Genomic DNA, 14,821 nt, shown 5'->3' with positions numbered 1-14,821 from the left:
TACTTTTGGTTAAAGTAACACATCCAAACCCACAAAACATATGACTGAGCCTAAATTCTAGCCCAGGTCTGTATGATCTCAAAGCATCCACTCCCTCCATCATACCGCATCTCCCTCTGATGTCTATAATGAACCATATCTTTTCAGTTATGGGTTTGAATGCTTAATAATCTTTTCTAAAAACCAAAGGTTTGTGCCATCCCTTCCTGGCTGATTTGGAAAGAGGGCTGTGTTTGTGTGAATGTTTGCTGGGACAGCATGTGCCTTTGTGGGGTGATTAAGGCATCCCTAGCACACTCTGCAACAACATGTGCTCTTTGTTGGCATTGTTTTTCAAAAACCATAGACAATAGAGATCAGGAGGTCACACTGCCTGCTTTGACAACCCAGAGGGCCTAAGAGGCTCTTGTACGCAATTGCGTTCCACCCCTTGATGTCTCAAATGGGTGTGAGATTAGAGTGGGAAAGGAAAAAGAAAAATGAAACAATAACACACAGTAGACAGCTCACACATTTCATTGAAGTTTACACTATATCTTCCCAAATGATTAATGGATCTTTTCCAGAACATTTATTTAGAGCCCTCTGACCCACTTTAATGAGTTAATTAATTTTTTTGACTACATAATATATGCACATGATACAAATTGAAAATGTTCACATGGTATAGCAGTAGGGCCCCAAAACAGGTATCTTACAGGTTGGTGTGGTGGGAGGGCAGTGGACAGCTTCATGACAAGATGCCCACAGTTAAAATGCAGTCCCAGCTCTACATGCCTTCCAGGAGCTGATTATCCCCTCCAGATGATCATATGAATAATAATATCTGCTTTTCCCCCCTTGGGTCACACATAAATCCTGTCTTTTCAAAGCTAGGTCAGGACGCTAGCAGGAGTCTTCAGCCTCAGCCAGCTGCTGACTTGGGAGCCCTCGTTCAGGGCATGTAGCCATACCTCTGAACCCCAGCCTCATGCCGAAGCTCCTCCATCTGGAGCAGGGATGCGGGAAGGGTGCCCCGTGGGAACCTAGTCATTCTTTCTCATGAGTAGATCTTTGTCAGGATTGTCTAAATTTATCAGAGACTCTAATAATATTTATCATCAAAGGGATCAGGGCTTTAATTGCTTTCCTTCCATGATATTTCTGGGCATCTAAGTAGAACTGTTGATTCCCTTCCTCAAGGGAGGGAGAATGTGCTCAGCCATATGGGAAATCCAGTTGCACATTTCTTGTAGGACACTATATTGGGGCTATATGCTTATAAAACCTAAGAGAAGCTACTCTGGTGATTCTTACTGGAACAAAAAAGAGTTTTGTTGTCTCCACTGCTGCACATAGAGGCAGGTAACTTTTAAGTAGAGGTCTTTCACAAGTAAGTAAATAAAGTGTCTAAACATACATAAATGAGAAATTTAGTGGGCAGAGAGGCTATGCATGGTGGGTAGATAGCATGAATACTATACTTGCCAAGTACCCTGAGTGTACATAAACGTGCAAATTAAGCAGTAACTCAAGTAAATGATCTTAGGGTTCTTCATGTGGTATTTTCTGCTGTCAGAGGGTTAAACCATAATTATGAAATGAAGGCAGAGAGCATTTTATTATATGGACCAAAGGGTTCTGTGAAGACTCTTTGGAGGAACAGAGAATGTTTAGCTAATTTTGGATCATTGGTAAGATTTAAAAAGGCATTTCTATAAAAAACAGTGGGATCAAAAATATAAAAATGTATTTAGGGTATAATGAGTAGACCATTTTTGCTAGGATGAGAAATGTGTGAATGCGGGGACTAAAGGGGGCAAAATCTAAAAGCCTTTCTACGTATCTGGGTGCTTTTCACAGGAGCAGAGACAAATGTTAGTCTACATTTACTTATATATTTATTTTTCTTTTGTATACATTATGATTAAATATTGTGGTTCAATACATTATTTTGAAATATTTATATTTTTAAGGGAGGAAATAAAAAGATTATGTATGAAGGTAATTATGTAGCCATTCACAAATATGCGTTCTGCTTTTGAGGATATTATATACATATATTAAACACATGTATAAATAGAAAAGGGCAGAAGATATATTCAGATATCATTAACTATTCAAGTCTTGTGCTCTTTCTCAAGTGGGAGGCTCTGGAGCAGTATTTTTCCATGTGTTGGAGAGACATCAATAGGTTCCTTCATGAGCCTTTCCTAGCAGTTGCCCTTAGTCAGGAGAGTGAGTACAAAAAGAATGTAGTACTTTATGGAGTCCTGCAGAATGTTGTGTCTGGGATCGAGCTATTTTTCTGCCCTCTTGATTCAGTTTCCCTGACTGTAAAAACCACCACCAATTTGTGCAAGAGAATCATTGGATTTTTTTTGTGTGTTTATGTTCCTTTTTGAAGACCAGACTCATACAAAACTCAGTTACCTTTAAATTGCTTACTTTTAAAAAATGGTAATCAAATTTGGTGTGGATGGAGGTGTTGATTTGTGTGCCTTTACAAGCAGGCCACGGCTAAAGAAATGGATGTATAGATTTACTCAGTACACTTTTTGTGAAGATACTGCTGATTTTACATCCATCAAAAAAAGTGAATTTACCACATTAATTTGTGAATGATCAAAAGCTATTAAAAGATGTATGGTGGAAATTAATGTACTGTATAATCTGTAAGATACCCCCTTTTTTGGAAAAAAAAAAACAACGAAACACTGAGAGTACTGAAGTTAATATAATGGGCAAGTCTTGAATTGTGTGTGTATCAGGATCACCTTTGGCCTAACTTTTGAAACTACAATTGTTAAACTTGCATATTACCACATAGTATTTTTCTGGATTGTATAGTTTGGCTAACATATTTAACAGATGCATTTGGGTTAGATATCAGCAGTGGAAAATGATTTCTTCTTTAGAATAAAATTTTTAAACTGTATCATTGATTTTCTTGATTTAATTTAGAACATGCACATCTAACGTTTCGCAGAGATTTTTATGAACATATGGGGCTGTGTTTTGTATGATTTAAATTAATGATTGTTGGTCATCAGTGAGACCAGTGAGCTTTTCGGTATGAGTTTATGCATCCTTTTTATACTGTTTAGTAAACAAGGTACTCTAATCCTACTCCATCTCCCCTAGAAAACTGGAAAAAAAGATGTATTCCTTTCTCACCATAGATCGGCGGGTGCTGCAGCCTCACTGTGTTCTGTGTGCGTGACAATAGACTAACTCGGATACCTGCAGAGATGTCACAGGCAACAGAACTTCATGTCCTGGATGTGGCAGGGAACAGGTAAGCCTGTTGTATGCTTTGCTTGAGGGAAACAAATATACATACATCCCAATCTTTGCGTGCATCTTCAAATTTTTGTCTTTGCTTTATCTTACAGAATATGATCCCAATTTTTCAAATGACCTAGGCCTCAGGGAGTTCTTCATATGGGGGCTAGAGTACTTGAGCCCAATGGAGCAGAGAAGGTCAGGGGAAACCTGAGCATGGGTTAAAGTGTCAGTGGACACTTTCATAGAAATGCTTCCCGGAATGACGGTACGGTGATGCCAGGGAAAGAGCACTGAACTGAAAATGGGGAGACTTGGGTTGTGGCTTAGCTCTTCTAAGTACTTTTGTAAGTCATCATGGGCTTCAGAGTTTCCTCACCTGCAAAGTGAGCACAAATGAGTTCGAACTCAGTTTTAACCAGGGGACCTTGACATACTGACTCTGAACCCCCTGAAAATACAAACAGAATTGTGTATTTAGGGAAGTGTTTATAGCTAATGTCAGAATCTCCAAATGATTCATAATACAAAAAAAGCTCAGAGCTGCCAGACTAGTATTTCCAAGGTCACAGCATCACCATTTCTCAAGTTCCAGAGCAGAGGTCGTGTTGGACTGAGCGCCATTTTCTAGAATATGCCTGTTCATCATCTTTGTGGAACACATTTGTTTCCGTCATTCCGAGCTAATTTCAGCGCCCTAAATGTCATATGCGCCTTCTCAGAAACAGGCTATTCTTTCTATTGGGGGACCCTCTTCTCTGGCTCCTTGACTCTCTTCTTCATCACTCAAGCTTTATTTTCTCGAGGGAGCCTTCTTTCTGTGTCTGCATTTGGGGAAATTCCCCTGCCATGGCAGTCACAGTACCATATGAGAATTGCCTGTTTTCATATGGGTAACCCTTCTAAGCCTGAAGTTACCTAAAGCTAGATGTTCTTCTGGTTTATGTGTCATTGTATCACTTGTCAGATGGAATGACAGAGTGCCTGGCACATAACAGATGCCATTTTCAGTGGAACAAAAATGTTAATAGTTTTACAGGATGAATAGCAGGTCACTGCAGGATGGCTTATATCATAGGCTTCCTAGCCAAAAGGAATTAAAAATTGCTTTTGAGTGTAATATAGTTAGGAGAAAAAGGTTCAACTTCTTGGGGGAGGATGATCAATGATCTTAAATGGTAAAGGCCAGCAGTCTAAGGAGGCTGTCTCCTGAGTGCTGATTAGCTGATCATTTTGGTCAGGCACAGGTCACCATTTTTTATTCTTGCTAATGGATTATAGACAGCAGGGCTAAATAAACAGCAGTTCTTTGCTGGAATCTAGAGGTGAGTTATAGCCTCAGGCAATGCTCACCTTTTCAAAGTTGATGCTTTCAGGACATCTTGATAGATTCTTAAGACCACTAACTGGTTGCCGGAAACCCAGGATTAAATTGAGTTGAACTTCAGATTTCTGCTGAACTAAGCAGAACTAAGGCATGAGCCTTTACAGCTTGAGGAGGGTACTTCTTTCCTGATCTTTATCCTCTAGCAGTAGAAACTCAATAAGTCAACATTCGCTGGTTCTTGCCACACTACTGAGCATGAATTTGCATCAATTCTTGAGCAGAAAGATGCCTGTGATGCCGAAAAACTGTTTTTACATGAATGAAGGCCCCATTTCTCCAGTTCTCAGAAAAAGAGAAAGTTTAATTTTTATTATGCTTGGGCTGGGATGGAGAAAACCCAGTTAAAAAGTTGAGTTACATAGCTGTCATTTGAGTCAGTTAAGTGTGTCATTTAGTCCATGCATACGTATATAGATTCATAACCAAATGTTAAGCCTATTAAAATATTTAATCACTGCTTATTAAAAGTATCAGTATAGAAACTAATTTTTTTAAAAAGGGCTACCTGGTCAGCTTTTTAGCTTGCAGAAATGTCGTACCGTAGGAAATCATACTAAATCGTATTAACTGTAACAGAAGCTTCTGCCTCTTCTTTCAAGTATATGAAAATAACACATGGCAGCAGGAAACGTACACTGTGAGTTTCTAGAAACTTTTTCTTTTGCAGTTTGGTAGGATAAATTATAGCAAGGATGACTATAACCTGTCACTTGGAAACTAAGTATTAAACCTTCTGTGACAGTAAAGAAAATGTCTTATATCATCAGTTACTCGAGCACAGAACACAAAATTCTTTAATACTTAGACTCTCTCCCATAGGAATATCCATCAAGTGTGCAAAACTGGGCATTTGAGGATTTTCCTTACTTGCAATATTAGTAGTACTGAATATTAGAAACAATGGTTGTCAATTGGGAAATAGGAAATAGCTTATACTTTTAAATTTTGTACTATGTGTATATTACCCAGTCCAAAGAATTAAAAATATTAAAAGACAAACAACAGCATACTGTTGTGGAATACTAAGCAGTCAAAGAATGAGATATTTCTCTGTGCATTGACATGGAAAGAGACCCAAGATACTGAGTGAAAAGGGAAAATGTTGAGCAGTATATAGAGCTCTCATTTTGGTGGGGTTTTTTCCTTAAAAAAGAAAAATAAAATCACTTGTTTGTGCATTGTACCCAAATACTAATAGTAGTTCCCCTAGATGAGACTTGAAGGTATAGGAAGTTTTCATTTTAGATATTTTAGTATTGTTTAATTTTTTGCCAGTTACGTTCTCAATTTATATTTTTTTAAAACATTTTTGAAAAGTTTGCTTAAAACTAAAAATTCTAGTAGAAAGTAACAGAAAGATGAAACATGACATTGTAAGGCGTATTCAGTCACTGGTGAAGTTAATAATTAATCAGTAGGCCATGGTTAGATATTAAATAAATTTGAGAAAGCAGTTGTTATAGTAGTTCACAGGCATGGAAGGTCACTTGGGGCTGGGTTGGTAATGGATATAACTGGAGACAAGAGGCTTACAGTTTGGTCATTCATTTGCTTTAGTTCTTGTACCATCGGTGTGAATAGTAACCACAAGTTTTTTATTTCCGGGCGCATGTGGTCCTAAATAGAACGCGGAGATGCCTACGGGCTGTGGTTTCTTGTGTGTTGATTCTATTTATTCTATAGTGTACAGAAGGTACCAGAATAAACCAAAATGTATTATTAGCTCCTTTGGAAAGCAGGAATGTATTTCTCATCGATTTTCTGACTTGTAGCTGGGATGGTTTACCCAAGAGAGACAGAAAAGCATGTGTATGTCTTTTTTTCCCGAGGCTATAGTGAGTTAGAGGATTAGCCAGCCTGCAGAATCTCTGTGGGCAGACTGTTCAGGGAACAGGGTGTTTTTTTCTTTTGGACACCACTGGCAACGCTTCTGTCCGCAAGACAGTGGGCAGCTCATGTGTGGTGTGGACTCAGTCAGCAGCAGCCACATTCAAGCTGGCACTTTGATTCTTTGCAGCAAAACTGGTGTTTCAGGCAACTCGTTAATCTGAGTGGAAATATGTTGATAAGATTTGTTGTTGTAGAGTCTAGTAATTTATTTAGCTTTGGTCATATGATTTGTCATCCTTAGAAGCTGTTATTTATTAGTATTATTGATGCTCTTTTTAGCCTCTTATTTATACTTTTGCTTTAACATTCAGCTGGCTTCTAGTCTGAGAAGTTACAATGACCACGTTTGAGTATCTGTGTTTTGTGCCAGTTTTCAAGTCTTGATTTTTTTTCTTTCTGTTCTCAAGAGTAAGACAGGTACAGATGCTGACTGTAAGTGTCTTGCCCAAGACTTGAAACTTTAAACATTCTAGTGGATGTTAGCTTGCTTCCTCTTTTAAAAGATATAGGAGAAAAATTTTAAATAAATTATATTTTTGTTCAAGAAAATGAAAGAGGTTGATGTACTTGAAACTTTAACAGTGTATCATGCCTATTTAAAAAATCCTTGTCACAGTACCTGGCAAATACATGTTTTTAACTTTCTTGCATTTGAGTTTATATGTATGTAACATTCTTTGGATAGAAAGAGAAAGAATTTTTGTATAAGCAGAAAATATTTCAGTTTTATCCCTTAAAGAACAAATATCTCAGAGTAAGAAGAAATGTAATTGTGAATCTGCTGTTCCCTGAGGTTCCCTCAGGTGTCCTTCTCTAACTGTGAGCATATGGTGGCACCGGGTGGATTCTAGGATTTAAAAATATGTATTTCTCACCCCATACTGCTCTCATTAATGAAATATTATAATGTACAATTCATAGTCTTTTCAGGAGTACTTTAACATAAGCAGTTCTCGTGGATACACTGGCTTAAGAACGTCACTCCCACTTAAGTTACAGTTTCACAGTACTTCCTCAGTATTGCACGCAATACATATGCACGAGATGGACTCAGCCTTTACTGGACTAATTGTTAAGGAAAAGAAGATATTTTCTTATCTTTGAAACTAACACAGAAATCTTGCAAAATGTATTGTTACCGTGAAAAGTTTGTTAATAATGCTTTTGTTGTTAATACTGTCCATGCACTCTTTGATTTTTGTTTTACTTCTTTTATTAAAGTAATTTAACCAGTTTATGCCTACCCTTTCCTCTGATTAGTTTTGTGTTATTGGAATACAGCTTCTTTTCATATCTTTAGAGAGTTCCAGTTTATTTCCCGTAAGTTCTGTCAGTTGAAATGGTATGTGCATCTGAGAATTCACTGTTAGTCTTTTGGTAAGATGTATAGGTAGATTTCCTGCTAATGTTAACTAGAAATAGGTGTACATATGATTTCTGGCAGTGGTCTTTACTAAATAGATTCTATGGGTTGCAGCCAATCTGTGAAGTCTTTGTGCAAACATAAAAATAAAACTAATCTTTAGGTGTTACATTATAACATTTAAAGTACTTTCATACGTACTACCTCATTTGAAACTGAAATAATCTGATATAGATATTAATTGTCACCTAGGACTCTGAGAAGTAGGAGCTTCTAGAAACTGAGAGATAAAGGTTTAGAAGGGAATACCTGAAATAATCTCCCTAGAGAAAGTAGATGGAGTCCATACAAAATGGGGTTTAATCTTCATTTTGGCTGCAACTTAAATGCTTTGCCACCCCAGGCACCTCCTTCCTCTTGGCCTGATTCATCAGGTGCTCCTGGAAACAGGTAATCCCGCAGCTTCAAAACCAGCCCTGTCAGTGAGGCTGTCGCCATCAGAGGTAAAGAACCTCCTCTGGGTCCTTCCAAAATCACCTTGACTTTTTTTCTCTCTTTACATTGAAACCTAGTACAAGACCCTAAAAATGTGTCCTACAATTTTCTCTCTCTCTCTTTTTTTTTTTTTTTTTGCCCTATAATCTGGAGGTTCTCATGGGAGAAGTGAGAGCAGAAAAGGGAAGCACAGGAACCTACTGAAGAATCCACTTGCAAAGAGTATGTCAAGTGTCTTGAAAACATAACATCGTTTTTACATTTTGAAACCAATCTCAGGAAGCTGTTTTTAATTTTTCCTCATTTTATGGATAGGGATTGATTTGATTACAAAATTTGAGGTTGTAATGTCTCTTTTTTTAAAAAAAAAAAAAAAAAAACAGGTTGCTGCATCTACCTTTATCCCTGACTGCCTTGAAGTTGAAGGCTCTGTGGCTATCTGACAACCAGTCCCAGCCCCTGCTTACATTCCAGACAGACACAGACTACACCACGGGAGAGAAGATTTTAACCTGTGTCTTACTTCCTCAGCTGCCTTCTGAACCTACTTGTCAAGGTGAATTTAATTTAAGGACAGTATTCACAGGGCCACGAGATTGAGTAGGACCTAATGTCTGTCCATAAGGCCTCTTACTCCTTGATGTGATTGTGTTATATCCAGTCTGCACCTAGAGCCGGCTCGGGTGAGGCCACTGTGGGACTCTTCTGGAAAGATTACCCTACATCCTTGCAGAAGGGCCACTCATATCTATTTATCATGTTTGAAATTCCATAAGCAGTTTTTTGGTTTTGAATTGTAGCTAAGGCTGAAAATACAATACTTCTAAAAGTGGTAACAGAGTCTCTTAAAATCCAAACTGATAGTTCAGAGGATTAGTATTAACACCACTGGCATACTGTTTTTAAGCCATTGAATTATTTTGAGTCATTGTATCTTTGTTTTGTAAACTGTGTGGCTAAACAAAAACTCCACATTAAGATCAAAATGCTATCATAAACCCTTTGCTGAGAGCTGGGTTTGGTGGAGGAGAACCGGAGTGCCCTGGGGGAATGGGAGCCCAAGTGGGAGGACTTTAAGACCCTAGGGGAAAACGTGGTAGAGTGTGTTACTGAGGAAAGTACTAGTGTCCAACATGTGCGGCCACATCACTGTCAGGACAGTTTTGAAGTTGCATAAAATAAGTATTTTAAAAGGGACTCTAAATTATGACATTCTGTGATGAAATATTAAACATATTAATTTAGCAGATATTTTATATGATCTCAAATAGAATTATACATCATTAAAAAAGAAGGGCAACCTTGCCCCAGGCCTTTTTCTTTTTGTTTTTGAATTTTGTGTGTGTTTGTGTTTTAAAGCCAAACTTGCCACAGAAGGCCGCCCTTCTTTCTGGTGTTCTACCCCTGGTCCTCCGTATAGATTCTGCCTTGTCAGCTGCAAAGTTCATGGCTTTTACTGGTCACATGAACCACAGTTCCCTGCTGATGTGGTCTTTGTCACTGCAGAGAATCTGCCTCGCTGTGGTGCGCTGGAGAACTTGGTAAATGATGTCTCTGATGAAGCCTGGAACGAGCGTGCTGTCAACAGAGTCAGTGCAATCCGATTTGTGGAGGATGAGAAAGATGAAGAAGACAATGAGACGGTATGGAAATGCAGATTCTTTGCCTCTGTGGAAGTTCAAAATTAAAAGATTGAGAATGGCACCTAATAAGGATATTCTTTATTTTCAATTAGTATGTTCTCTGCCTTGCCTTCAGCATTTAAGAATTTTTTTAGAAGACGAAACTAGGTAATTCTAGGTGCTCAGTCACAAAAGGTAAATGAGGCAAATGGAACTCTTTTTTTTTTTCTTTTTTGTGACAGAGTCTCCCTCTGTCACCCAGGCTGGAGTGCAGTGGAGTGATCTCAGCTTACTGCAACCTCCACCTCTTGGGTTCAAGCCATCTCCCCACCTCAGCCTCTCAAGTAACTTCTGCCTCCCGGGTTCAAGCGATTCTCCTGCCTCAGACTCCTTAGTAGCTGGGATTATAGGCACCCGCCACCACACCCAACTAATTTTTTGTATTTTTAGTAGAGACAGGATGTTACCACGTTGGTCAGGATGGTATTGAACTCCTGACCTCAAGTGATCCACCCATGTTGGCCTCCCAAAGTGTTGGGATTACAGGCACCTGCCACCATGCCCCCTCTAATTTTTGTATTTTTTGTAGAGATGGCATTTTACCATGTTGTCCAGGCTGGTCTACAGTTCCTGGACTCAAGTGACCTACCCACCTTAGCCTCCCAAAGTGCTGGGACTACAGGCGTGAGCCACTGTGCCCGGCCTCTTACTGTTGTGTTGTGCTGCTTTTATGGTGCTTCTTTTTATTTGTGATAGTTTTCCCTCCCACTGAAACTATTTTTTTTTTCATTGTTCCCAGTGAATGCTGTCTCTTCCCATGTTGACTCCATTTACTTGCCATGATTTGACTTAGTGCCAGACCTCTGTGCCTTCTTCATGTAACCAGCTCACCTTAGTCTTCTTGTAGAGGGCTTATGATCTTAGTTGGATTAGTTAACAAGTTTTTGTTCAGAAATTGGAAAATACCAGTCACCCTTACTTTCATCTGTACTTGAAAATGTCTCTCAGACATCCAGCATCTCCAGGTGTTGGTGACAAGTCTTGACATCTTCCTAGCAGTTGACTTTGGCTTCTTAAATTCCTTAAACTAATTGAGATTTTTCTTAAGCAGAGCTTAGAGGGAGTACTTGCAGCCTCCAAAACAAAGGCAGTTTTAAAATTTTTGCCTACAGTCTTTGTTATTCCAGTTGTCACCAAATGGGATTTTAGGCCTATACAATCGTAAAGGGCAAAACGCAAATTAGGGATGACAAAATCACTCACTGTCAATGACTCTTTAATACTCACCTCAAGACTTGTTAGAGTGTGATTATCACCAGTTACTTCATTGCCTCTTCCAGTATTTTGTTAAGCTAGTTTGGTTCCCCCTAAAGCACTTGGATAGGCCGTTTAAAAGATGTACACGCTGTTTTATGAGCTAAAGATCATGTAACATATTAAATAATATTTTAAAAATTACTCATACCCTGTTGCTTAACTTCCAGTCTTTATTAGAAGAGTGTGAACTTTCATCAGTAGGTCATAGAAATAGTACACACAGCAGCAAAATAAGAAAAGGAAATATTTCCCTCTTGATTTCCTTTTTCTTGCATGCCTCAAGGGTTGAAAAAAGCCAGAATCACTTTGGGTAATAGTAGAACATTATAGTGACTTTAATTTAGGATTTTTTATTTACTCTTTTATCTTTTTCTTTCCCCACACCTTATAATTATATCCTAAATTTTAAAATAAATGTTCTTGCTGCTTATGGAGATTTTTATTTTATAGTAATTTCATATTTTTATAAGTTTTTTTTTTATTCTAAAAGTAATCCTTCTATTGTAACTAGGTAAGTTATATGGAACACTTTCTCTTTCCCTTAACTAGCAGTGAGCAGTTGATAAATGCACATACCTCCAAAGAAAGCTTTTCCACCCACTTTTAACTCAGAATTTCTAAGAAGGTAACATTTATATTGGAATGCGAATGCCTTGAAGCTGCATGTTTTGAAAAAGTAGTGGAATAAAACCAAAACACTCACTCCACTGTTTGTTTTTAGAGAACACTTCTAAGGCGAGCCACTCCACACCCAGGGGAGTTAAAGCACATGAAAAAGACAGTGGAGAATTTACGGAATGACATGAATGCTGCTAAAGGACTGGACTCAAACAAAAACGAGGTCAATCATGCCATTGACCGAGTGACCACTTCTGTGTAGAGTTTCACCTCCAAGTTTTACCTCCTGTGTCTTCCTCTGCTGTCCAGACGTTCCTGTCTGCTTCCGGGGAGCCTCACGTGCTCCTTGTCTTAGCTAACCAGCCCCCGCGCGCCATCTTCCCGTGGAGCGTGGGGAAGCTGCTGTCTCCCAGGAAGTGCCTTACTCATCCCGCAACCAGTCAGCCACCAGTGGTCTCCCGGCGTGATTTTTTTTTTTTTTTTTTTTTTTTTTTGTTTGGAATACCTAGAATGCACCCCGGTAAGCATACGACTTTTATTTTCTGTCTTCTGTTGGGATAAGGGAGAGCAGAAAGGGGAATTTTTATCCTACTCCCTTCCATAAAGTGCTGGGACATTTTGAATCCCCCAGGTTCCCTTGGACCTACTGATGAGAGATAGTTTTATGTATGGGGAAAAATGGATACTTTTTAAACCTTTTTTGGCAGCTCAGATGGTGTAAATTTTAAAATTTTGTATAGGTATTTCGTAACAAAAATATGTATTTCTTTTTTGTTATTTTATCTTGAAGACGGTACATATTTTAGTATTTGTGCAGAGAAACAAGTCCTAAAGTATTTGTTTTTATTTGTGCCATCCACTTGTGCCTTAATGTATCCTGTGTCATGTCCAATCAGTTGTAAACAATGGCATCTTTGAACATTGAGATGAGAATAGGAATGTGGTATTTTAAAGCAGTGTTGTATTTTAATCAGTTAATCTACCTGGCGGATTTGTTTTTAACCAAAAAGATGAATTATCAATGATTTGTAATTGTATCGGTTGATTTTTTTTTTTTGAAAAGATAAACCAAAGGATTTGACTGCTAATATGTTATTCCTTACACTTTAACTTTTTCTAAATAAGTCTCTCATAATGAGCGCAGTGTCAGACTGCACCTACTCTGATGGTATGTGCCATTTGTAAAATACAATAGAGCAGAAAAGCACAAAAAGAGAAAACTGGTTCAGACATTCAGTGGGCAAATAAATTATGTACTGCAAAAGAATGATTTTTATTCAAGAAAGCTTTAAAAGTTTTATATCCAGATATACAACCACAATAAAGCAAAATAACCTATCAAAATAGAAATGTTGCTATCTTTATAAGTGCAATTTAATTTGTAAATAGAGTTTGAATCAAAGTATCAGAAAATACTGCTTCAAGATTTAATTTTAAATCTGCTAATTTAAGGGATATTGGGAAAAGTTTTGGTGTGTTTCTGTTGATTTCTTTTTTGTATGCTGTGATAAAAGAGAAATGAAAAGTGCCAGTCACTGTATGGTGTCTAGGAAAATTATATATATATTTTTTCTCCAAGAAAAAATTCATCCTGGACATTGGCCATACAGCTTTTAAAAATTATTACTTTGTATGTTCAAGTGATAGCAGGTAGCCAAAGTGTGCTCTGGTCTATTAAATATTTAAATTACCCATCAGTTGTGAGTGACCTCCTGTGGGACTTGCATTCACACGGGTCAGAGCCCAGAATTGCCTTTGACTCTGGCTAGTAATTTTGGGTTGTGGCAATCTGGCCAAGTGGATTCCTTAGAAACCCGTCTTCAACCAACCAAATACAATACTTTCTTTTACTTCTATATATTTACTTATTGGGTTCACTTAGCTTTTTTGGCTGTGTGTATGTAAATATGTGTGTATTTTAAAAACTATGTATGGAGCTGAAAGTACGTAACATATAAGTGAGTTTCGGCTGGTCAGTTTTATACCTTGCTCCCTAATCTGTGCATAGCAATTTTCTTTTCTCTATTTTAAGGTTTTTTGACATCCTCTATTTTGTTTTAAGCTTATAAACATGATGCCACTAACTCATGGGCTGATTATATATAAGCAAATTGTTTTATTTAATGGGAATTGTCTTGATGTGGAAGAACAAGTAGAACTTGCATGGCATGTTTTGTTTGTTTTCATATAAAGCTCATCCTTTACTACTAGTTCATCATGGCTTTTCTGGACTGGAGGTGGACAGAATGGCGTGTGTGTGCTTACATTTTCCTAGGAAATGTCACGCACCTAGTTTATTTCCTTTGGTCTGTCTCCTTTAGTTCATTTTCACTTGGTTTGCTTTTTGTTTTCATTTTGGGGGCTTTTGTTTGTTTCCCCTCTTCCTTTGAGAGGGAAATGTCACTTTCATCTTAATCTTTTATGCTGGGGACCCTGCAGTGCTCTTGAACTTCAGGGTTCTGGAACCAAACTGAAGCTTCACAGTGGAAACAGCATCAACCAGACAGTTCTGCCCTGAGAACATGCCAAGCCGTTTCCAAGAAGGCCCCTCTCGTAGTTAGAAGAAAAACTTGATTATGTGAAAGGATACCTTTCTCTGTCCCCTCCCCCATCCCCATCGAGCCCTTCCTTTAGGAAAGGGAGGAGTACAGTATATGGCTGGCTGTTTGTCTTGTGGGAGTGACAGGTGAAAGCAGGAAAGGAGGTTAGTATGACCTATTCACCCACTTGTATTTTTTTTCCCATAGCTAGTTATTTCTTCTTTTTAGCAAGAAAATAATGCCTCAGTGGGTAAAATAGCCAACAAAAAAAAAAAAAAAGAGAGGAAGTGGAAATAAAGTCATTGATAATGAAAAGAGGGATTGG

At 38.1% G+C, this 14,821-nt stretch overlaps 1 protein-coding gene across 1 annotated transcript in view; it reads left to right on the top strand.

The window, feature by feature from the left end:
* LRRC1 (leucine rich repeat containing 1) overlaps window positions 1–13,559 on the top strand; it is a 127,918-nt gene extending 114,359 nt beyond the window's left edge. Inside the window, exons 11-14 of the mRNA XM_011960202.1 lie at window positions 3,162–3,277; window positions 8,783–8,955; window positions 9,906–10,042; window positions 12,060–13,559. Of these exons, the coding sequence (XP_011815592.1) occupies window positions 3,162–3,277; window positions 8,783–8,955; window positions 9,906–10,042; window positions 12,060–12,218 (585 nt within the window). The 3' untranslated portion in view covers window positions 12,219–13,559. The remainder of the gene's footprint in view (window positions 1–3,161; window positions 3,278–8,782; window positions 8,956–9,905; window positions 10,043–12,059) is intronic.
* The last annotated feature ends 1,262 nt before the right edge of the window (window positions 13,560–14,821 follow it).

The sequence above is a fragment of the Colobus angolensis genome, unplaced genomic scaffold, assembly GCF_000951035.1.
Source record: "Colobus angolensis palliatus isolate OR3802 unplaced genomic scaffold, Cang.pa_1.0 Scaffold51, whole genome shotgun sequence".
NCBI lineage: Eukaryota > Metazoa > Chordata > Mammalia > Primates > Cercopithecidae > Colobus > Colobus angolensis.
Note: the sequence above shows the minus strand (reverse complement) of the source record. Positions and strands in the feature narration are given on the sequence as shown.